At 33.2% G+C, this 26,579-nt stretch overlaps 1 protein-coding gene across 1 annotated transcript in view; it reads left to right on the forward strand.

The window, feature by feature from the left end:
• The first annotated feature begins 11,760 nt into the window (after positions 1 to 11,760).
• LOC124368360 (rab GTPase-binding effector protein 1-like) overlaps positions 11,761 to 26,579 on the forward strand; it is an 84,236-nt gene continuing 69,417 nt past the window's right edge. The window contains 2 exon segments of the mRNA XM_046825643.1: positions 11,761 to 12,227; positions 24,738 to 24,863. Of these exon segments, the coding sequence (XP_046681599.1) occupies positions 12,167 to 12,227; positions 24,738 to 24,863 (187 nt within the window). The 5' untranslated portion in view covers positions 11,761 to 12,166.

Genomic DNA, 26,579 nt, shown 5'->3' on the forward strand with positions numbered 1-26,579 from the left:
TTATTGTTTCACTGAACGATGGCAAATGTCCGGAAAAATCCTGTTTCCTTCACAACCTATTCATGATTAAAATAATCCAAACAAAGTGTAGATTTGGTAATTATACGGCAGGTCATCGAAATGTTCACCTCACAATCAGCTGTTTCGTTCTGTTGTAACCCTACAAAGTTTTAACACATTGATTGCAGTATCGCTGGCACTCCTCTCGACGACCCTGACTGTCCTAAAGTCTGTACATGTCTCGTGTCACAGTGAAGGTGTTAATGTGTTTATGAGAAAAGGGTAGTTTTTGTTAAGTGTATAATTCAGTTTTAACTACAAAAAATAAGCTCTTCAACTTATTTATTTCAATACTGTAGCCTTAAAATGGGGTGTTATCTCCAACACATGTAACTTATGCAACATCTCACTGATTGTGTTTGGGTTTGACAGAGGTAAGATAACTAATTAATAAAAAACTGGTCGTAAAACTTTGACGTTTACATGAACTTATATTTTATTCATCGAAATAATTAATAAAAACAGCAGATTTAGGTCAAATTGCATCCTAATAGTACTATTTTCATTTTATTCATGGTAGGACCGCAAATATAGGGGAGATCGTTTGGACTGGGCGGCAAAAATATAGAAGGTTTTGTCGTGTCACAACTGTTTACGTTTAGTATTTCAGTCCCTGCCAGAATTGCTCTACTCGAGGATAAAAAAGTATAGATACCTGAGTTTGAACGTAAACCATGGGCTAAATAGTAGAGCTACAATATTGGGAGTTTTAATTAAAGCTCGTTTATTTCTTCATTTAGACATAAGAGTATGAAGCAAATTATAAATTTCAACCAAACTGCAACTTTGAAAATTCTTAACTCTGAAACTTAATCTTCAATCAAGACCAAATTTTTGTACAAAATACGTACAAGTGTACTGTTTTTGAGTATATAATTTTAGAATGCACAAAGTTGTTATTAAATTACCATCTTATTCTTGACGGGGTGGTTAAAAAAGTCGTTATTGATCAGGTTAAATGGAGTTCTTAAGAGTCATTATCTTAGGCTTGTAATTTTGTAAATCACTAGGGTAGAGTACGATAAGTAGAGCTGGTTTTTTGTATAAAAATTATAAAAGTATATTTAATTAATAAACACATTGGTATAATCAACCAATAGTAATTAATCTGAACAATACATAAATCATTTGCACCAACTGTATACACAATTTCATATTCTAAACACAATTTTGATTGATAAGTTACTTCTTTTAAATAAGAAAAGATAGTTAACTTTAGGAAAATAAACAAAAAAATAATTAAAGACGATTTACTGTGTCTTTCTCGGTTTCAAGACGTTTGTTTAGTTGTTACATTTTCTTTATTATTTAAATTATATTTTTCCTGACACCTGTCTTAATTCTATCACTTGATTAATAGTTATGGTTCCTTTAGAATTTATGACATTACATAATTGTTTAAACTAAAGGGTTTTTCATTTTGGGCGGGTAGATGTTGGCAGCCTGTGGCGACCATGTTGTTTTGGTGTCAGCTGCTTCATTTGTGTATTGTTCAGTGAGTGCTGCAATTTCATGACAAGTTATTTCAATATGACAAGTTACACGATTTGATCAGCACAGTCAGTTGATTTAAACTTTATTATCAAAATGAGTGTTCACTAGTTAAAACGTTACGTGCGTTGCGACCATTTTACTGCAGATGCGGAGGCCCTTCAATGTCAACTCTTCAACGTTTGGTAGCCAAATTCGAGAAGACCGGTTCGGTAAACAACCAGCCTACCCAGACGTCAAAGGAACAGCAGATCTATCGAGAACATCGCCGCTGTCCGTGAAAGTGTGCAGAGGAACCCGAGGAAGTCAATTCCTCGCCGTGCACAAGATTTCTGTCTTTCGCAAACTACAACTTGGCGAATTTTGCGTCTGGCTTTAGGCCTGCATCCTACAAAATTCAACTGACCAAGGAGCTCAAAGTTTATGACCATACACAACGCCGTTTGCTCGCCGAGTGGGCTTTGGAGCGTTTGGAAGAGAACCCTAACTTCGGCCGAAAAATTATCTTCAGCGACGAAGCACATTTCTGGATGAATTACTATGTTAACAATAATTGCCAAGGACAACGCCAACCCACATGAGGTTCAACAAGTAGCGATGCATCCACAAAAAGTTACTGTTTGCTGCGGATTTTGGGCTGGTGGTGTGATTGGTCCTTATTTTTTTGAAAACAACGTTGGTGAACGACACTATGAACATTTTGCATGAACAATTTGAGGGTATGGTGAAGTGACGTGAACTCTCGCAGAAGTGACGTGAACTGTCCACCAAGATCGTGCGATTTGACGCCCCTAGAATTTATGGTGTTTTCTGAAGTTGCAGGTCTATGGCAAAAGGCCTTAACAACCGATGAACTTAAGATTAACATAACCCAGGCCATCGCTCAAATTCAATCGAATTTATGCGGCAGCGCAATTGAAAATTTAGACCACTCGAATCCGTACCATTGTGAGAAACCGTGGTGGACATTTGAACGATGTCATATTCCATAAATAATGACATACATGGGCCTTTCATCGGAAAAATAAGTTTCGTTAATATATAATGCATAGCTTGTTTTATTTCATCTCCAAAATGAAAAACCCTATATTTCTATTAATTTGAAACATGTGACTTTAATTTTGTATTTTAGACACATTGATATCGATTGATTGTAGATAAGATCAGCATCGTTTCTTATTCTTTCAAGATGACACGAGTTTAAATGTTATACTCCCCTCTTTTAAATTCATAGTAACAAATTATTGCTAGTAATTGTAATTATTGTAAAATAGCAACATGTTGTTAGATCAACAAATTTAAAATATTTTATACACATTTATAGTAGAAGAGTTTTTTTTATTATTTAAAATTTCATTCTTTATGTTTTTTGAAATTTTAATCCTTAACTATGTGTAAAATATTTTCAATTTAATAAAATATTAACATTTTTTTATATATTTTCCTTTTAGGATAAGAAGTTAAGAAACCTCTCATTACACTCAGTCCAAAAGACCTTTGTGCTTGCTTCCGAAGTGACAGGATGGGGATGGGGCCGCCTCCTGTCGAGAATAATGAGGAGGAATTACGGACACTTTAAAATCTCAGTAATGTCACCTTGAAATACGCGGTTAGCTCTGCACCAGCCTCTTCAGTCGAAGCAGGCAGTTGTTTCAAGCCCTTATGTCGAAGCTAGGCTGCCTTAATTATTAGGGATGGACGCACATTGGAGGAGCAAACCATCGAAAGCAAGTGTCGCGAGTCAATTTGCTCCTAAAATTTTGTCGAACACCAATTTCTCCATTCATTCGCATGGGCTGCCTCACACTGAGGGCGTCTGTGTCGAGACCACGTGACCGCCTGTCTCAGGTCGTCGTGAGCCTCTTGAGACAGTATCGGACGCCTAAGTCAAGTTTTATTCACTACAACCGTCGGAAGCAAAAGGTCCGAACATGCGCGTACAACGGCAGAGTAACCTAACCTTACTGTAGTCATGTTTGTTTGTGTCGTGTGTTGCTTTCAAAACGTCAAAAGAATATATCAGCGAATTGGTATATGATGGCAAACTTTTGGTAATGGTAAAGGCAAACATACAATGAAATGAACAATAATTTAGTCCATACTTGATTACAGCTGAAGTTAATTAAAAATTATTTAAGAAGCGCTATGCAACAGTAACAAGTTTAAGTACCATACCAACTGAACATCAAAGAGCATAACAATCTCATTTGACGTAAACAATATATTTGCGGCCAAAAATCTTAAAAAGTTCAATTCTATTAAGCTCAAAAATAACAATTCTGTTTTTTACACGTGGTAATTTATTATAACGCTTTAATGCGGATTTCATAAACAGTTGTGTCTTAGTTTTGTTAATAGCTAGTAAATTGTCTTAATGCGATGAAAATCAGTTTTGGGTTGAATACTATTAAAAAAAAATAATCGTCACAATCCTTCAAGATGCCCTTCCTAAAGATAGAAAAAGAACAAAACACTTTTTTGTCACTTCACGAGAAATTGTAGACATTTAAAGTAGTAATTTTGGGTCTTTTTATAATTAGGCCCAATGGAAAACGTCTGATGATAAGGATTTAAATTTTTACAGTTAGTATGTAAAATATGATCGGAGGGATTATCATATTTTTTATTTTGGAAAATAGGAGTTAATTTTTCCCCCTATGTTTAAAATTTTACATAAAATATTAATTTTATATATTTAAGAATTAAAAATATGTTATTCCCTCTGGGAGAATAACATATAAAATTTTGAGTTTTAAATTATAAAAACGCATCCATATGGAATCTGTGTTGATTCTTAAAAAGTCACCGTGCGCCTTCGGATTTTCAGTCTACTTTCTGTCGCGCTGCTCGTAGATGCACGAGCAGGAGTGCACTCACCCTTCCCCCCACCAACAGCAGTCCCCTACCCCTCCAGCCCATCAGTTCCTCTCTTCCTTCGCTCTGCACGATGTCTCCGTTCCCGGCTCTATCATAATCAAACAAATAATTTTACAACAAGGCTGATCAACTGAGTCTTGCTTGTGCTGAACACGCTTATTTAATAAAATTCTGAATGAAGATAATGTTGTACTAATACGTTTCAAATGACTAAACCATTCAAAACATAGTTATATGTGAAAATTACATTGGATCGACTATACTTCAATACTTCTGGGCTACATGCTTTCAAATTTTGCATTCTTTTTTCGATAGCGTAAAAGAATAATGAAACATCGTTTTCTCTGATAACATAAAAGAATAAGAAAAATATACACTATCCCAAATTGTAATCAGTCAGGATAGAATAAATATTACCAATAGTTTACCAACGGTATTTATGGCTCAATCAGCTGTATGTAGAATATTTAGAACTAAAAATGTATAGAAGAAGGAAAAGAGAATCGCCTTAGGTTGAACCAATCTGGTTGCCTTGATCATAAAATTAATTGATGTGCGATTTCAACATTTCTTAAATTTATCAGATTAGTATTTTGGTTGGGATTTGGCTCTAAATGGTAAATTCCTTTCAGGCCGAAGCAATTTTCTAATTTATTTTTATTGTGTTGAATCGCATGAGCAGATAATGGTCTCTCATAATTTTGACGAAAAACATCAAACCGATGATTGGTCATTCTCACTATTAATGGAGTGATGGTTTTTCCAATTTAATCTTTAGGACAGAATTTACAGGTTGGTTGGTAAATGACGTGTTTTGTGGTGCAATCAATGTTACCTTTAATGAGATATTCATTTTCAGTTGTACTACTTTCAAAAGATTTAGAATGTATTAACATCTTACAAATGTCGCATCTTGGCTTTTTACAAGGATTGCACTCGTTACATTTGATATTATTACTTTTTGGATTGCCTTCATAGTTTAATTTCGGTCTAGAGAGAATTTTTTGTAAATTTGCAGGTTTTATGAGGATTATTTTAGAAAATAAATTTCTAGTTTCAGAGGAAGATTCCAAAAAAAGGAAAAGAAACCCTCAGAACTTTGTTGATTTTATGAAGGCTAGGAAAATATTGAATAATAAATTTAGGGTCATTAGTATTAACAGCACTTGTTTTTAAATGCTCTGATTTGTTTATCAACAAGATGTTTTGGAAACCCCCTTTCAAAAAGTACATTAGAGTCTATTAAAGTATTTATGAAAGTTAGATTGATTGCTACATAGATTTTTTGCCCTTATTGATAGACTCTTAGGGATAGATTTTTTTATGTGACTTGGATGACAGCTGGTGAAATGCAAATATTACATTTTTGTTGCTGTCTTTGATATGAATTTTTGTTTTCAAGTTATGATTTTCAATAAATAAATCAGTATCCCAGAATGTTACTGAATCTGATGAAATAGGCCATGTACAATTTTATAATACTAAATTTATTGTGATTAAAAGGAAATTCGTTGTGTTTTGATACCATGCTGTCATATTATAAAAATATCATCTATGAACCTGGACCAAAATAGAGGTTTGTAATTTTGACTAGTTAAAAAATTCTTTTTGAATAGTCCCATGAAAAGATGGCGTAAGAGGGAGCCATCCGTGTTCCCATAGCAGTTCTTTTAGTTTGAAGGTAATTTTGGTGTTGAAATTTAAAATTATTTAGTGTTAAAATCATGGCTATAAGTTTAAGAATAAAATTAGTACTAGGTTTGGTGTCGTTTGAGCGTGAATCAAGGTAATTTCGAGCAGCGCTGAGACCATCATTTGTAGGCATATTTGTATACAAAGATTCTACATCGACAGTACATAATAAGACATTTTCAGTCAAGGAATTTGAGCTAATTTAGTTAAAAAGTCATTATATAGTGTTCTTGATACAAGAAGGAAATGTTCTTACACTCGGCTGCAAGATGGCGTCAACATAAGCAGATATCCTTTCCGTAGGACATCCATAGCTGGAGATGATAGGCCTGCCAGGAGGTGGTCAGGTAGGCTTGTGTTTTCGGCAAAGTCTAAAACACCGAAGTTGTAGGATATCTAGGTCTTAGCAGTTCAATAGCTTTCTGAGTCAATCTCTCTTGAGGACCGTTCATAAGGTAGTTTTGGATTTGTTCGTTATGTTGAGGAGACGTATCTTCATCTAATTTTTCATATTATTTGATGTGTCATTCAGTTGCCTTGGTGATTCACCAATATAATATAAAGAACTAGCGGGCCCGGCGCGCTTTGCTGCGCATTTCAATAATTTTTTTGCAAAAGTTGCCCGCGGCTTCGCACGCAATTTCCCGTTGAAAACAGTACACCTATATTCACTTATTCTTTTTCTATCACATTCTAAACATTGCTGAGATAATTGATAGTCGTTGCATCGTGAGCCTCTTGGGCGTATTATGAAGGTATGTACCATATTCCTGCCTCTATCTAGCTGTTACCCACGGCTTCGCACGCAAATCTTAAGAACCGAAGTCCTTATATTACTTAGTAAATTTTTTTTTTTTACTATAATAAATTTTAGATTAAATTAGTTTATATCTCCGATGCCACGATTGAGCTTGCTTTGTTGTCTCGATCGAGAGAATATGTACACACGGAGTTTTGAGAACCATACTTCTGTCAAAAAAAACAACTAAGGTTGATTTTATAACATTCTATATATTTGTAGCCAACGTAAGATAGTAATTATGATATCTGCATTACTCTTCTGATCAAGCATGAGCATGGTTTATATTAAATAAATATTGCAGTTAAAGGTGAATTTTTACGTCAAATTTGAATTGTATTATCTGGATAGTAAAGTCTATGTTTAACAGTGATTGCAAAAACAGTTTAAAACAAAATTTGTCGTTTCTCTTAAGCTTACTCTATGCTTTAAAACTATAAGTGTAATATATGTTTACAAAGAACAGCTGATTAAAAATTTGAAAAGACGTTAACATATGTTTGCTGCAATGCATTTCTTATGGGTATTTCTGTAACCAGTGGGGCGGAATCCTGAATCGGGAAAGGAATGGGCATAGCTTATAAACCTTCTCCGTGGAAAAATACATATACGTACAAATTTTCATCATGATCGGTCCAATAGTTCACGATTCCATAAAGGACAAACATACAAACATTCATTTTTATATATATAGATTCATCAGAACGACAGACTTACCTTTGTCGCTTGGTAAAATAATTATGTCTTTGTTTTCACATAGTGATTTTAGTAGTATATTACAAAACGAGGAATTTGATAGATTGGCTAGGACGACGTTTATGAATTTTTCAACAGGATAATTAGTTGGTAAAGTTTCCAAGTTGGAGGTTTCCAACTTGGATTAGTTTTGAATATATAGGCAGTCAAGAATTTTCAGTCATATTTTGATTTCCTGTTTTTTGGACAGTAAAAAGTATTTTAGTCCTATACTGCGTGCAAAATTAAGAGCATCATCTGTAACAAGTTTAAAATGGTCAAATCGGCGTAGGTGAAAACGTCAGGCCTTTTTCTAATATTAATTTATCATAAACATTTGGCGAATAGTTAGACAGATTTTCAATTCGCAAGGTTTCTTCATCGCTGTAGTTAAAGGGATATGAGCTGTTATTGTCAGACGTAAGTTGATAGTTGTAATTGGATGAAGACTGTTGATTTGGCTTAATATTGGTAGCATCCATGGTATTCTTGGTATTTATGGTATTAATAGATTTCGTAGTTTGCAGAGGAGTGTTATCGGAAGAATTTGAAGGATAGTTGTCGAAGGGATTTCAAAGGAAGACGTAGACATTATTGGAAAGGTAGGAAGTATACGTAAATGATTGAGAATGTTTTCAGTAACACATGAAGATATTTGCGGAAAGGTTTGTTGTTGAATACAAGGATTAACATTTTAATTGATATGGGGAGTGAGGTAGGTCATTTTTATCATAAATTGAACTATTACCGGCTCAAAAATGATGCGAAATTAAACTATTATTTTGGTATCTATCAGCCGAATTGCAATAGTTTTTAGAATTCGCTTGCAGAGTTGACAGCTTAAGAAGCAACGAATGGAGTTTCAGTTATAAATTTCTGTGGGCTTGATAATATTATATTAAGATCATAAGTTTGCATTTTGATACTTATTTGACATTTCCAAATATAGCAGCTTAAGTTGTTTTCCATGGTGCTGGGCAAGAGTCTTGTGTAAATTCAAAACTAGATTAGTTAATTAGTTTTTATGGCGAAACACTACTTTGAATTCCAGAAGGAAAGCCAGTTAGTGGAAATTTGGATTGCAAGCCACGTGGTGTAAGACCTAAGGATAGGCAAGCTGTCAAAAAATAATGTGACAATTTAACTAGGCAATTTTGTTGGCGTGATATCTAAATTGCTTCAAATATATATATACACACACACACACACACACACATATATATACACACACATATATATATATATATATATATATATATATATATATATTTATATATATATATATATATTTGTGGTTGGCTGGTTATATTATATAAACCAAAAGGCAGTTGTTGAAAGAAATTGGAAATTAATTTTTGTTGACAACTCTCATCTGCCATTATCTGATTGTAATAACTACACCAGTTCAACATAATATCTTTTATTATTTAACGGCATATAAGAAGACATTGCGTCTAATTTTAAAATATGCTGTCACTTGTGGTTGCGCTTTACGTAACGGTAAATGAAAAATAGGATATTTATAAATGTATGATACAAAATTATTAAACATCATTAAAATATGAATGTAATAAAAAACCATCCACCACTTTAAATGTTATTACTAACAATCATATCATGACAATGACTAGAATTTAAAATGAAATGCAACTATTTTAAATATTTATATAGATCTTTTATGGAAGCGCTGTCTACACGTCATTGAGCTGAACTAGCTTACCGAACAAACTGTTTGCCACACACAACCCTCATAAGAATGCAAGGTCTATTCTCTTTAACAGTTAATGGGTAGCATATTACAAATTTCCCAAGCGAGTCGCCAATCAAGTGTATTAGTGGTTTTAGGATGTCATGGATGCCAGGTATAGTCACATAATCAACGGCTTGAAAGTTTGTATAAGCAAAACAGGTCCATAAATTTCTTTAGGCTAGCAACTGGTGAGGTAAAATGTAATTGACTTATTTAATGGTTATTATTAACTGACAGGTATATCGAAACAAAAGATTTTGGGTAATACATCGAGGATTGAAGTTTAGAAATAAACATTGAAAGAGTAATGTTTAATGTACTATTTGAAAAATCATTACCTCAACATTTAGGTGGCTTATGAAAGCAGTAAAATACGGTTATCTATTGTACGTATAATATTATTCTACAAATACGTACAATCTCCTAAAAATATCTCATCGCTATCTTGCCAAATACCTCAGGTTCTTAACTGAATTTTGCTTTCTCTGACTATTTTACACTGGAGGTCGTGGATACAGGATGCGTGACTATACAAGAACGCAGTTTCTCAGAATTAGTAAGAGTTTTTCCGGCTTCAGAATATTCAAGATCTAAATAATGGCCTGATGCGTGAATATTGGGGTTTTAAAGTGGTTTCGGGTGCTCAGATGAAATGTGTAGGGCATTCTACGTTGCGTGTCTTAGTAAAGCAAAAACACAACATTAAAAACATTGCCTAGATTATGCGTGGAATCTTTACCTTTAGAAGAAAAACTCAAATTATATCATTAAAATCCATATAATCTCTGATAATAAAAATTTTTACAAAACGTTACCGCAATAATAAGAGCATCTATAGAAAAGTTAAAAGTGCTGCTAAAACATATGATAGCGATAAAACACTGCAGAACTGTAAAAAAATTAAAAAAAACTTATATTTTGAGAATCATAAAAAATAGTTCCGCGCACATAAAAATCAACCATCAAATAAAGTTGATTGTAGACCATGTAGATGTGGAATTCAATAGATTGCTCCTTCTGTCGCTTAACCCGATCCGTAATTTAAAGTAAACCTCAATCATACAGGTACTTTTAGAAATCATGTGTCATGCATAGCATTGGTGGAGTTTATGAGTCGGAGTTGGCTCATGTGATACAGGGCCTGAGGCCGAAAAAGTCTTGTGATATAAATGATATGTCAATGTGGTTACTAAAAAGCTTTTTAAGCACACATAACGCCACTGGAAACATTGATAAATTTTTATTTCCATAAAGGAACTAATATATTCAGTCTAAAGACAGCTAAAATCACACCTAGATAGCAATTTCCGTCGACGGCAGTTCTTCCTGTGCTAAGGAAAATTTTGGAAAAAGTTTTCCTAGTGAGATATAAGTTTCCAAGACGGCTCTGCTATTTTGTTTCAGGTAGAATAGGTCAACGGTTGAGGAAGCAACACACCTCTTGGATGCCATTGTCGATGGGTTGAAAAGGAGGGGACAAGTGTTTAGTTTAATTTTGACTTCTCTAAGGTTTTTTTGACTGTGCGTCATGAGAAATTGCCGCTCTAGTTCGAGTCTTGTGGTGGTAGTTGTCTGTCTCATGAGTGGCTTTCGTTATATTTGAGTGAAAGAGATCAGTATTTACAGTTCACAAACCTCCGATCAGAGAATACCAACATGTCGTATAGAGTTCCAAGGGGTTGACTCTTAGGCCAATACTTATTCTCATTTACGTTATCGACTTGAGCTGATCAGTCCACAACGGAGTAGTAGTTCAATACACTGACGACAAAGCTCCCTGTATTGTGGTTAAATCAATCCAAGCATTTAAGACGGTTGAATTGCTGATTTTTAACTATTTCTATACCCTGGAGGTGATCATGCTTTGGTCTGAGTTCAGGACGTACATCACAATGAGATATTTAAAAAATTCAATAACTCGAAAAAAGTAATTATACTTTTTTCATAATTTTGTATCTGCATAGCAGTACAAAAATACACATACAAACACTTATTTTATTTAAAATGTAATGTAAATTAGTGTTTTCATAGGAAATGCTTAAATAGTTCTGGTTCCTTTTAGTTCCGAAGATTTTTTCTGAAAACCGATAAACACAACTTTATCCCCCCTACAAAAATATGACAAAATTAGGAATGGAACTTTTTAAATTGACGATTTATATCCACTTGCTATAATTCAAATTACTATATATGGAACATATTATAGAACACAAGATAGAATATTTCAGACGTTGTTGTTGAAATCTCATTTAACACAATACATACATATTTGTCTGTTTCCACTGTCCGTGGGTATTTTTGACCTACCTCACAAGAGGTGGCTGGGAATCAGCTGATAATGTTGTAAAATCACAAAATGAGTGTCATTTCTGAGAGTTTCGTACAGTAGTCAAATTTAGTGATTCGAAGAAGTTTCTGCAGCCTAATTATTCATATTTAAGTGTATTTATTGTTAATTACAGTGTTCACAAATGGTTTTCAAAACATTAAGAATCATTCTTGAGTAAGAAGAAGGTTATGTAAACTTATTTCTTAAATAATGTCGGCATCAATTTATTGACAGTTGTCTGCAATGCTGGAAGCCTTATATTTGAAGCATTAAGCCTGTATATTTTTTCACTATTAAAATTCTAGGCATGATAGGCTAATTTGAATGAAATTAATAGACTCCTTAATTTAATTACATGTAATGAACAAATTTAAGAAGTGTGATTTTTAAAGCTAATATTAAACTTAAATTGATTAGAATTAGGATATCAACAATGGAAAGCCCAGAAAATGAATCTACCCATCCTTCCAAGGACAGTGTTGCTGATGATAATGGTAAATATGTCATGTTATTTGGGTTTTATATTCATTGGGTGAATTGTTGCATGGGCTGCAGTATAATAAGTGGCCACCAATACAATTGAATCAAATATAAATACCGATACTAGGCTATTGAATACAACATTTATAATTAATAATTGTCAACAGTTTTTATTTCATTTAGGTACCGAGTAGGCTAGTGACATCATTGCTAGCGGTTTGATTTCATTAACATAGTGAGTAGGCTAGTGACACTGGCAAAAACAATGGCAATGAACATGCAGTTATTAGCTTAAAATGTATTTTTAACCGAGGCTGTTGTTTATCTAATTTATTTCCAACTGTGTACCATTTTATGTTGCAATGACAGTCAAACATCGCTATAAAAAAGCCACTTTATTAAGTAACAGGTAGAGTTCGATAAGCAGACCCTTTTTTTATACCGATTAGTACATCGATAACGATACTTAATATTCATTTATTGAATACGTGTTTATAAATCATATCAATATATCTATAGTCATAATAGAAATCATAATTCAATTAAAATAATTTATATAGGCCTAATGCTCATAGTTATAATGCTATATATAATAAATCAAATAAACAATTATAACTGTAATTATAGAAAAGAACTCATAAATAATAATGAAATTATAATAATATAACGAACATTCATAACAGGAAATATGAAATAGTATGCATAATTATTTATATTTTTTCTCCTGGGTAGCAATGATTAACCACTTTTGAGAAGTCGAAAACATCTTCTCTAGAAAACCGTACTTCTCTTCTGTACAAGTAGTCTACTCACAGAGAAGATCTGCAAGCATGTCGGCTGATATGCCACTTTTAAAATTTCGTTTCACGGTCCTTCATGAGCTTTTGACTCTTATTACTCATAAAAAATACGTTTATTATATAAAAAAGTGTTTATAGTTTATACAAGTTATGCTAGTCATTGTTAAAAATTAGTATCAGTTGGTTATATTGAAAGTTATTTTAATTAAGTATTATCGTTTGCCAATATCAATACAAAAAACCAGGTGTGCTTATCGTACACAACCCAAAGTAACTATAATGCTTTTTGACGAAAGTAATGGTAGTCATTCAATAGCGAATAAATCTATTTATCGATTAATGTGAAGTTTAGTACTTTTCGATCTTTGATACAAGTCGGAGAGAATAAGAATATTATATTTAATTTTCATTCTTGTAATTTCTTTACTGTTGTTGACATATTGGTTAGTTTGTTTGTTTACATTTCTTGTTGGAAGTATGTATTATTATTTGAAGTTATTATTTAGTCAAGTGGTATAAACTTGTAAAAAGTATTTCTCTTTCACAGGACTGATGTTGTGAAACAAATAATTAGTGTTTTGTTTCAAAATAACCCAAGTTTCAAAATCTGTGTAGGCCTAGGTTAGAAGTGTCAAGTTTGTATTATAGCAAATGTTATTTATTTTATATGTTGAATTTTACATACATTAGGTAAAATGCAACTTATGTGCGTTTGAAATGGATAGGAACTATTTAGATCGATCTAGTGATGTAAGAGAGTTGTTAAATAGTAACCAGTAGACCATAACAGCTGTATTAAATCTGATTAGGCCTACTGTAAGATCTCAGTGCCGCAACCGAGACTAGGTTTATCATTGTACATTTTTATAACAATTAGTGATTAGCCTATGTATTCACAATACAGAATGTGTTTAGTGGATAAATAACATTTTATTTTTTCAAAATGAGAAGAAAATTATAACATTGCTTCTAACTTTGAAGGTATAAAAGTTTTATATGAAATAATTAATGTTTTCCAGATTCATGAATATGAGTTATGCTACATAATTTTGCCCTTGTACTTGTTATTAATAAATTATAGGTTGTTACTAATTCTTGATGTGATATAATACTGTTTCATGTAAGGGAAAACTATTATTGTTGTAATATAGTATGTTACCAGAGTAATGCTAATTTTCATAACTAATGCTCTGTTGCACGTTTTATAAAATAAAAATAAAGTTTATAAAATATGTCCATCAAGCTATATATTTTCTGAAACTAGAAACATTTATGAATAATTGATATATCTTGGAATTTTGATTTAGTACAAATATACCACTTCTTTATAAAATGGGAAAAAACCAAAACAATTTAATTATGAAAGTATGCATAGTAAAAGTACATGCATATATAAAATACATTTTATGAAAAAATGATATGACAATGCATAAAAAAATAACTTTAAGTATTTCTTATATTCTTTAGAAAATACCTTTGCAAAACCTGGAATAGTGGTCTGCCAATAGAGGTAACTCGCCTTCGGCTCGCTGGGGGCTACGCCCCCAGGCCCCCAAAGTAAACGCTTGCAAATTCGGGGATTAAGCGGAATTCGGTGACTGGTTAAGTCCGGACATTAAGTAAATGACAAGGGATTTAAAAATTGACCTTTTTCATAGATTTTTTTCCGGATTCGTAAAAACTTTTGACTTTGAGGGCATTTTGCGGTTAAACCGTTAGAGATACGACAAAAAGTGACTGGACCTTTCTTGTTGGAAATTTAATTTTGTCTTTCGATTGTGCCCTCAGATCTGATCTACGACCTATGGTTTAGCCAGAAATGAGCTCGGGCGGTTTTAAAACCGTTAGAGATACGACAAAAAGTGACTGGACCTTTCTTGTTGGAAATTTAATTTTGTCTTTCGATTGTGCCCTCAGATCTGATCTACGACCTATGGTTTAGCCAGAAATGAGCTCGGGAGAAAAGTCTGCACGGGTCAGCTATCTTGAATTGTTTAGTATAAACATAATAAAAACCGACCTCAAGGCAGTATTTTAAGTCGAACAGGGGGTTTAATATCACCAGGAGACTATCTAGTCAAGGCGAGAGAAATTCCCTGGGTGGGTGATTAATGTTAAGGAGGTTAAGACAAGAGGGGGTTTAATTTCGTCAGGATATTGTCTGGTCATATGAACAAATTCCCAGGGGGGGTTAACGTTACCGGGGGATAAGTCTCCAGGGGGTTATCTGGTCATACCAGGATCTTCCCAGGGGGGGGGGGGTTAAGAGATTTGGTGACTGGTAAAATTCGGACATGAGGTCATGGCAGGAAATTCCCTGGGGGGGTTTAATGTTACCAGGGGGGTTAACACATCAGGGGGTTGAATGTACAGGAGGTTATCAGGTCATACCAGGAAATCCCCGGGGGGGGGGGTTAATATTAGAGGTAATTTAGTCGCCAGTCCTTAGGTTAAACATTGCAGAATGTTTTAAATGATTTTAAGATGTTGAGTCTTTAGGAGATTAAAACTAGAATTAAAGGTGGAAATCAAATAATGTTTCCCTGCAAGAAAAGTCACAAACAACGTATCATAAACCCCACTTAAGAAAACTTTTTGAACATTCTAAATTTGGTATTATGAATATAATGGGAAATTATGTAGTTATAGTTAAAGTCAAACTATAACTTTTTAATTAATGAATGTTCTTTTGACGGTATTAGTACCTGCAGAAATACCATTTCAGATTGGCTAAAGTAATTGTAAGTAGGCCCTACTGCGCTGCTCAAATGTAGTTTATATAAAGTTTAGTTATTTTATATAATTTGAAACAAATACTTTTACATATAAAAGTATAGCTTCACTATAATACGGTTTTGTAATAAGCAATAAGCGTAAAACTTAATTCAATTTGGCATTATTGCTCCAAATTAATTCAAAGTAAAATTTTTAACTCATACTCAATTTTAAGTATTTTTAGATGGTCATGAGTTCGATAATCATGATCCGTTTGTAATTCAATTGTGTTGGTGGCCACTTATACTGCAGCCGTTGCATGCATTCATTATTCATAAACTAAATATTAGGTTTTAAAACTAACCTACAGAATCAAAGTGCTGATCATAGGAAGTGAGGCTATTAGGCAAAGCTTATAATTAGAGAAGGATTTAATAAACTGTCTAGAATAACTTGTGCATTTGTTCAATCAGTGAAGTCTGTGCACATTATGGCAATTCTAATAGAAAACTTGTGGATTAAGGATGATTTGGTGTACATTATCCCCAAAATGAGAAGATTTTGTTTTATTGTTTAGTATAAAGAAAGTATGAAGTTTCTTAATTAAACAATTTTATCAGTGTATCAATTCTACATAGCAATCCTAACGTGCATATTAGTATGTTAAGCTAGAGTGAAAGTTTATTTTTTATATGCCTTTTATTGATTTTATTTTATCAGTAGAACAAATTCTGTCCATTTGATTAGTAACACATAAGAGAATGATATCTATGGCTACATAAAATGTCTGGGGTTAGTCCATTTATCATCATGATTCAGTTTATGGCTGTAGTATAATAAGTGATTACCATGACAATTGAATCAGGAAACCAAAGTATTGATTAGAAATTCATAAGTGATCAAAGGCAATAGACAATAGACAATAGACAAATTCTTTATTTACAAATTCTTTGAGAATTGTAACTCGTCAAAATTTGTTACAGATCATATAAATACAATTGCGTAGTTTACAAACAATGAATTTACAGGTAAATGTCCAGTTTGGTTGTTAGTTTTGCTCTCTCTGTTCAGGTATTCTTCTAACGAGTAGAATGGATTTTGCAGCAGCCACAGCTTCACCTCCTTCTTGAATTTTGCCGCACCATGTCCCTTCAGGTCTTCTGGCAGGTGGTTCCACAGTTTTAAACCCATGTAAGAGGGCTTCTCCTCAAATAGAGAAAGTCGATGCCCAGGAAGATGAAAATCTGTCGCTCGTCTTGTGTTGTAATGATGTGTGTTACATCCTCTGGGAAAACCTCTCTCGTGCACACAGGTTACTGCCTCCAGCACGTACAAGGATACAACCGTCAGAATTGAGAGGTTGATAAAAGCTGGTCGACAACTCTCTCTTGGCTGTAAGTCAGCAAGTGTTCTCACTGCTTTTTTCTGTGTTACCAGCACACGTTGGAGATTTCCTGCAGATGAATTACCCCAGACCAGGAGACCATAGCGAAGGTTCGATTCAAATAAAGCAAAGTAGGCTGTTTTTGCAGAGGGTACATCACTTATTGATTTTATTCTTTTAACAACATACAGTCCAGTACCTAATTTCCTGCACAGGTTGTCAATGTGCGTTGTCCATTTGAGATCTTCATCTATTGTCACTCCCAAGTACTTTGCCTCTGATGCTGCTTGGACGTTAGGCAGGTGCACAGTTTGTTCCTTTTTTGGGCCCAATATGAGTTGCTGGGTTTTAGCTTCATTAACTACCAGGTTATTAATATGGCAGTACTGTACCGCCATGTTCATTGCAGTGAATGACTCTATCTCCAGGTTTTCTGGGGTTCTATCGGCTAAAAGTAGAACGGTATCATCTGCATACATCAGAGTTGTAGCAAATTCATCTAAGTACTTAGGTAAATCGTTCGTAAATAGAGTAAAGAGTACAGGACCCAGAACTGATCCTTGGGGGACGCCCCTTAGAACTGGAAGTGGACTGGATCTGATGTGTGCAATTTTATTGTTTTGAGTATGCCGGATTTCAACTACCTGTTCTCTATTGGTTAGGTAACTCCTGAACCACTCAGCTTCAGTGCCCCGTACTCCCATGGTATTTAGTTTGGTCAGCAGTTGTTCATGGTCAAGGGTGTCAAAGGCTTTGCTTAAATCTAAGAATATTGCTGTTGTTGTATTTTTAGCTTCTATTTGATCTATTACGTATTCAATAAAACTAATTAAAGCTGTCGATGTAGATTTATTTTTGGTGAAACCGTGCTGTTGATCAGTAAGCAGATTATTGTATGTCATGTAGTTTAGGAGACGATTAAGCACAATCTTTTCAATAACTTTAGAGAATGTTGAAATTTGCGAGATTGGGCGATAGTTTGATGCTTCAGACTGATCACCTTGTTTAAAAATGGGGATTACTTTAGATAGTTTTAGTTGATGTGGAAATCTACCAGATTGGAAGGACATGTTTATTAGAGTGGTTAAAGGGTAGGCTATTTCATGTTTACAAGCCTTCAACAACTTTGGTGAGATTTCGTCAATACCTGCAGAGACTTTAGCTGGCAGTGAGTTGATCGTTTTGATGACTTCTTCAATTGTTGTGTCATAGAGATAAAAAGAGCAAGTGTCAAGCTGCTGAATAGGACTAGGAGTTCTGTTCTTTAGAGGGTTGTTGTTTAAAATAGCAGAGTCAGCCAAGGACTAAAACACTCTAATTATAATTATCTACAATTAAATATTGATACCCATTTTTAATTGATCCATTATAACAAATTGTTAACTCAAACAAAATAAGATCGTTTGTGTGGTATTTGAGAAATGGCCGCTACTAGAACGGCTTTGAACATGCGTTATTTGTAAGTAAGTTTTACATTGCTTTGTTGCATTTAGTAAATAATTTAAACATTGATACCTTTTAACTCATTTAAGTATTATTAGATACTTTAGATATAAAACCATACTATACTATAATATATTATGAAGTACCTATAGCGTAATTTGGTTCATGATTTTGGTTTTTTATTGAAAAAAATTCAAATAATGTAATATACACAGTGACATTCTCATAAATAGCAAATGAACCATAATGATCAAACAAACAATTAGAACTTGAAATAGGAAAAAACTCGTAGATAATAGCAATACAGGGTCTGTTCAATAAGTATCAGGATTGGTTCACTGTCTCCTCAATGGAGCGGTGGAGGGGGGTTCGAGCGGTTGGCTTCGGTAGGGGGTCCACCACAACTCAAGCACACTTTAATTCAGTCGCCTGCGAGCAGTGTTGAGGCAGGAGGTGGATTTTTGTGAAATGAGATTTTTTATGGTATCATTGCGCCAGCATGGAGTGGACTGTTCGAGCAATGCCACGCTGTGAAGTTTTACTTTAAACTCAGGAAATCCATGTCTGAGAACCTTGAACTCATTAAACGGGCTTATGGGGATGACGATATTGGCGATTATTTAACTGCGTTGGACGCCCAACGACTACTTGAACCGATGCTCATGTGGCCAAAGTGAAAACAGTTTTGGACTCTGACAGGCGTTTAACAATTGCCTTTCTTAGTGAGGAGACTGGGCTTTCAGTCGGAACCGTCCGCACCATTGTAACAGAGGATCTTGCGATGAGGAAAGTGTGCACAAAAACATCCTTTCAGCATCTCGTATTTTTTTATGATTTGACGCTTGAGTGTACCTAAAAAATTAAATATATAATAAGTTAGGTAAATGTAAAAATCCATTTATCTCATCATTAAGTTAGATTTTTTATTATAATGTACAGCTTGTTGGTTTGGTGTAGGGCAATTGTAGCTCTTTCTCCTTTCTTTTTGGTGTAGGATTGTAGTTAAAGCATCTAAACTTTTTTTGTAGAATTTTCATAACCTTTAAGTTAGTGGTAATGAAGTTAATTTGTAAGTAGGCTTCAAATATATTTCAATATTATAGGTTGAAATTTAAAAAAATCAGTCTATACAGTTCAAAGCTTTAAATTGCATGATTTTGTTTTATTTTATTGTAGTTTCATTATTTACTGTAATTTATAGCAAAATTTCCCCCTAGTTCTTTAGTGCAGTTCTTTATAGTGATGAAATCGTTATAGTTTGTTTTTCTAAAGAAAATCCCTGGCGAAGCTTGGTCCTGGCGATCTCTCTCACACACTAAACATCTCACTTAAAACTTGGAGAAAGCTTAAATTGTAAACAGACAATCGTGTTTTTCTTCATATTTTTGGTTACCATATTTCACAATAACACACAAAATTACCTAACTTAACTACTTAAGTACTAAGTACCTAATACTACTACTACTATGTAGCTAAATACTACCTACTAGGTAGGTAGGGTGGTAGGGGGGGGTAGGGTAGGTAGTTTTAATTACTTTATTAATTGTTGTTCTTTTACTCGAATACATGGGTGAATACTACCCAATCAGCAAAAAATTATTTTCGAGGCAATTTAAGTGTATATTTTATATGTTGTACGTTTTAAGTGAGATATTTAGAGTGTGAGAGAGGTCGCGGGGACCCGGCTCTATCAGGGATCTTTAGAAAAATTTTCAGTTGCCCTAGAGTAATTGTAAAAGTTACTTCTGACTCAGTTGTGATTCATTGCGTCTGTAAATTAATATGAATAAATTCAATTTTCAAGTGATGTCTTTCAAATGTGATATTCTCTTGATAGTGATTTTTCTTTTCAATGTGCCATGTAGCCTAGTTGAATATTATTATATCTGATTTTCATCTTATCTTATTAATAAAATAGTTAACCAAAAGTTTGTAAGAAGACTAAAACATTTTATTCTTAATTTGAAGTTATTTTGCTTATGGATTTGTTGAGGTAAATTTACATTGATAGTGTTTTTGCTTAAACAGTATATATTGTCACATAGACAGTTAAGACCTTGCTTTGAACTCTTTTTGCCTCATTTAGGAAAAACTCAACTTGATTTATATTGATTCTTATGGTGATGAAATTGAGTTTTAATTAAAATTTCATTATAAGAAAAATATAAGTATAAATCTACAACAAATGGTAAAACAAATGTGTAATCGGTGAAAATTTCTATTTCTAGGTACTGTGTAAATTTTACTTAAAATGGATATAAGAAAAAAGCATTGTCAATGCTTAACACGTTATTATGCAGCAGGTGTCAACAAACTGATTTCTTCCTTTCAGTATTTTATCTCTACGTACTAATTGTATAAGGCATATGTGCCAATTAAAAAGATACACTGCGCGAGTGTTCACATTATTCCAACTGTAAATAGTAGTTTTAATGTTTTATGTACAGTACCAGTGAAACAAACATAAACCAGTCTAGAGGAAGATTTAGTTAACCTTTAACTTTATTATTAGTTAACTTAAGAACGGTGAAGGTTTGTTTTATTTGTTATGAACAAAATTAGTAATAATTCCAACAAATATTGTATTAATAATTTAATGTACAGGAAGTGTGGAGTATTGTATTTTATTATTTTAATCAGCCACAGTTACTGTTGTTCTTTAAAAGTTACTGTAATTAATAAGGTAGTGGTTGGTATTGTACTGTAAAATCTGTATTGTAACAGATTTCAGTACCAGAAGAGACACAAAGCTTTCAGTCACAGTCAAACTGATATTCAAATTAGAAAGAAAAATATAGTTTTTATATTGAAATTGAATAGGTTATAATTCAGAGTATACTTTTTTAGCAAAAGAAACACCTTTCATTTTGTTTGTATATAGTCAGGAGACTTTCTTTGCCTGTGTCGGTTGTAATGTCAGAATTAATGTGGTTGTTAGAAAAAGTTATTAGAAACAAACATTAATCGTTCTCAAGCTTAACCAACTATTAACTATAAAATTAGCCTAAACAATATATTTGTCCAATAGGCCCACATTAAAATTTGGTCAGTTTGAGCTCTATAATATGCCCCCACCCTGCTCCTAAAGTAAAATGGTTATTTAAAAATATATAGACCAGAAGTTGTGCAGATCTGCAGATTTTTTCATTATTACAATTATTTTTGTATGAAATAATCCTACCAAGCAAAATGAGTGTAGCCACAAAGTGAGTAGCTTTTAAATGAGTGTAATACTTTGAATTTACCTCATAGTACTTAACGGGAATCTACTAATATAAAAACTTATTCTAAAACTGCTGTTACACCAGATTTAAATAAGTCAAACAAGTATAACCAGATTTTAAAGTAGTTTTAACTTTCTTTAAGCTTTACAAGCATTACTAAAAAAAAGCTGATATCAAAACACTTGTCTTTATTATCAAACTGGTGAAATACTACAATCACATGCATTCTTTAATTAAATGGATGTTGTAAAAGACTATATTGTGATAAGGAAGTTGCTTTCTATAAAAGCCTGACAGGTCCATTGAGTAATGCTTTCCTCCATATCTATATGATTAAAGCCAAAGATTGACCTTTAATCTCATTATATGCGCTTTTTAATCTCAAAAACTTAAATTCTTATGCTGAAACGAATAGATCTGATACATCCTATTTTTATTTCTTGTTTACTGTTCTATTCAAAGCCAGTGATATTATTTTTTAATTTACCTCATGTGACATATACAATTTAGCTAATGTTGTAAATTAGACACAATGGAATGCATATGTAAAGGAAATACTGTTATTTTTTAAATTTTGTATTAACCCAAAGAAGAATTAAAAAAAAGTTTTCATATTCAGTCCAGAGGGCGATCTTTGAGTTAATGGATCCTTGTTAGCTAGAAGTGCTTTGACATATGTACTCACAGCCTTTGTGATTGAGCTACCCTATGACTGTTGCAGATGTTTATTTATCACATTTGTTAATTCTTATTTAAGTCAGTTAGTTTTATTGTATATTGTATCTCTATAATATTAAACCAAAGGAAATGAGTTCAACACTATCTACTTCACAAAACTATGGTGGGAAGGTTTAATTCAATGTGAATGTTGAGTTTAGCTCTAATTCACCCTCCTCCCAGTGTAGCGTCTGAAATCTGACGCTGTCACAGATTTAAGTCAAGTTTGTCTGAAGAGATAAAAAAAAATCGGTGACGAACTCTTTGCATTGTTTCAACATTAGAGACAGATAGACTATAAAATAAAGGGTAATTTTATCTAGGTGAAGAGGTATCTCATTGTCTCATCAGGTGCACAATTTAGTGCACAACAATGTTTCTGACACTTCCAAACTACGGTGGGGCAACATTGTTAGTAATGAAAATTACATTTAAATATATAAACACACAGTTTATAACAATGACTTATAACCTTATGTCTGGAAAAGTAACATTTATTTAACATTTTGAAATTACAGTGTGTCTATTATTGCTATCCCAATAATCCAAAGAGCAAACAATCCTAATTTCAAGTTATACAGTGAAAACAATGAGGAGATAAAAATAGTTTTTAGTTCTATTTAAACGTATTTACAAATAATGTTAATCAGCTGACTAAAGCATACAGCTTCTGCATCATGGCGCACTTCATATTTTTTGTTGGTTTTTCAGTCTTAAGGATGTTAATTTTGTAATTTTACACAAATCAACTATTTAGAATGGTTCTTTAGTTATATTTAGGTGTAAATTTACGTTTATCGGAAATACATAATCACATAGCACAAAAAATGCGCAAAGCTGATCTAATCAGCCCGTACTGTTTCTTTGTCTGAGTGCCTGAACCGAGCACATCGGCCAGTGACACACTTGGAATCAAATCTGATAGCCTATTGGATTGGCCTGTGGTGGTGTGTGGATTAAAATGTAAAGCCTATTGTGCTGGTAAGAGATTGAAGTTTATTATTGGCAATAGATAATTTGAAAGGGCAGCAGGTTTTTCCGGCATTTGCTATCTTTAATGTTTAAAAAGATAGAACATTATCTGGAATCCATCCCCTTCTTCAGGTATCAAAACTGATGTTTCTTCAAGTGTCCTTGTTTTTTTGAAACTTGAAGAAGAAGATAGATTCCAATACTTGAAAATTAGTGTTTTATGTTTGTAACATGAACAATAGCAAATGTTCGAAAACCTGTTATCCACAACAACTTTGCTAGTTTTGTGGCGGATAGTTACTTACTTTTCTGGTGGATGTTGCAGGCAGTACTGTTCTGTTGTAATAGCATTGGATAAAGTAATTCAGTGGTATGGAAGTGCTTCATTGTTGTGGACACTTCTAAGAAAAATGCCTTTTTGAAATATGTACGTAGCCTATTAAAATTTAGTTTCTCTTATCAATGTTTGTTATTTTATTTCAAAACACACTGGTATTGTCATGAAGTGTAAGATCATATATTAAAAAAATCTCCATTACAAAGTATTTGTTATTGAGGATTAAAAATTAACCATTTGAGATTAAAAAGTAAGTATGGCTTAACACATAAAAATTGGGGAATGAAAATTTTACTCCATGGCCCGTTTATGTTTAATAGTAAGCAAAGTATAAAACGTGTGATATTATCAGTAATTTTTTGATATCAACGTTTGTTGGACACATTGGTTATAAACAGAGAGACCTTATTACAGTATACTGAATAGATTTTTATAATTTTGAATTTTTGTGTAATTTTTGTATTAATTCAACCAATAATAATTTTTTTATTTCTGTTGTCCCTTGATCTAATTTGTTTTTTACTAATTATAAAATACTTCATAAACCTCATTTAGCAAAAAATATACATGTTTTTTTTTAATATTGATGTTTTTTTTATTGGTGTAGCAGTGTCATATATGTTAATAACCACAAAACTATTTTTATAATAAATTGCTCGGAAACGGCTTGCAGAATAAAAGGTTTCTTTTGTAATTAAAGGATAATAATCCAGATATAATGGTATGCTTAACCACAAAATAAAACCTTTACTGTTGAATTTGCAAGAAATGAATGTAGTAGTTTGACCGGAAAAATTAAATCAAGTTGTAAAACGTACAACAAAAAACAAAATGAAAGGTGTTTCTGGGCTGCTGGCTGAGTGTGAGCGCATGTAGGTGTGACGGGTTGCACGCGACGCTGCTGCAGCTGCACTTTTCTTTGCTTTACGCAGATGTGTTCCTCAAACTGCAACAGCTGACGGACCGCGCCGCGCAGCACGAGACGGAAAAACAGCAGATGCGCGAGGAGTTTGGACTTCAGAGAGCCAAAATGAAGGAACTTTATCTCCAGAAAGAGGGTAAGTAGTGAAACCTAAAGCTTTTGTTGCTTCTATAATTTGCTCGTCGTTCACTGCTTTCTTTGACGTTTTCATTTAGCTTTGTTGGCTTGTTTATTTTATGATATTTGTATATATCATCACTTTAATGATGATAGACACACTCTCAACTTTAGGGTCAGCGTTGTAGAAGCCATGTTCATCTTAAAGATTGCAGACTTGAGTACCCCTTGCTTTCATGCTTATTGCACCCACTGGACTATTTTTTACTTTGTAAAGGTTGTCTCAACAAAGCCGATTAAAGTGTTGATCACAAGTTTACATCATCATCCTATTTTGAAAACATTCACAAATATTTTGGAATACAATTAAATTAAAATATACTTATTATTTAGAGTACTTATAATGAACAGGTTTTCAAAGTTAGTAGTTCTCAGTACTTTCCATCTGATATATCAATGATGATTTTTTAGTTTGATTTGGTTAGAGTAATTGGGAGCTTAGATCTCTTTTTTTTAAACTACACAAATGTCTTAAAAATTTCTGTTGGGCAGTTCAGTCAGCACCAAAATAGATGGCAAAGGAAACAGTTCAATTAAGAAATACACAGAGTAGTATCTGCATCAAGATTTAGTTTATATACACTGGAAACATTGAAAAAATGTAAAAATGTCCATCTCCTGCTGCAAAATTGACAAAGTTATATTGTATGACTGGGTTAGGGCCTACTTGATTTAATTATAGAAGGTTCTTATTACATATATGGTATGTCAGGCCACGTACTATTTCCCGACAGTTAGGGCCGTTAGTCTAGAGGTAAAAAATAGTGTGATGTTTTGTTTTATTTTAAATTTCCTTTTCATGTATCAAATCTCACCAGTAAAATGCAATTTACTCAAGGCAAAATCAAACAGATTATTCTTTGCTGCCAATTTTTGAACCATTGGATGTAAAAAGAGAAAATCATAGGATATTTTTAGATCAACAGGACTTACTTTGACACATTTAAAATTCCAATAGGATGACCTCAAAAAGGAGTGCTCAACAATTTTTACAAGTACTGGGTACAGCAAAAACCGACGTGTCACTTACATCTGGGCAATCCCATGAGTGTCTAGGAGCGGCACTTCACTAACCACAAATGTTGAGATATTGGAGTGAAAGGGTTGATCGATAGCTCTAGTCTACTACAGAGGACAACTGTATGGGATCTTGACAGGAGGTGGCCCCTACCACCAATCTCACCCATCCTGAATATCCTGTCACTTGAAGATCCAGCGCAAAGGTTATTTTAGGACTGAATGCCATGAAAGATTTCCTCAGCTTGTTTGCCCAAGTTAAAAAAAAATTAAAAAAGCTCCTGATTTATTACTTGATAATTCATTAGGAATTGTTTTATGTAAATATTACTTATGTATAGACATAATTCAGGGTTAAAGTTTTGATTTCACATGATAAAAGCAATTATAATAAGTTTCATGAAAAAATAAACTTTGACTGAAAAATATTTAGTATTGTGTAAGATAAAAGTATACAACCAACCCTCTAGAATTTTTACTCTGCAATGTAAATATCAAAACTTAATTTTTTTATCTTTTTTAAGGATTACAATTGTTAATCGAGATTTACTATGTACTGTGCCATCTTTCGCTCATAAGATTTCCTAAATCTTAAATGACTTGTGTCACATATAATTTAACCCATTAACAGCCTCCCCTCTGAAAGGCAACTGTGTCA

Source organism: Homalodisca vitripennis, chromosome 8 (genome assembly GCF_021130785.1).
Source record: "Homalodisca vitripennis isolate AUS2020 chromosome 8, UT_GWSS_2.1, whole genome shotgun sequence".
NCBI classification, from domain to species: domain Eukaryota; kingdom Metazoa; phylum Arthropoda; class Insecta; order Hemiptera; family Cicadellidae; genus Homalodisca; species Homalodisca vitripennis.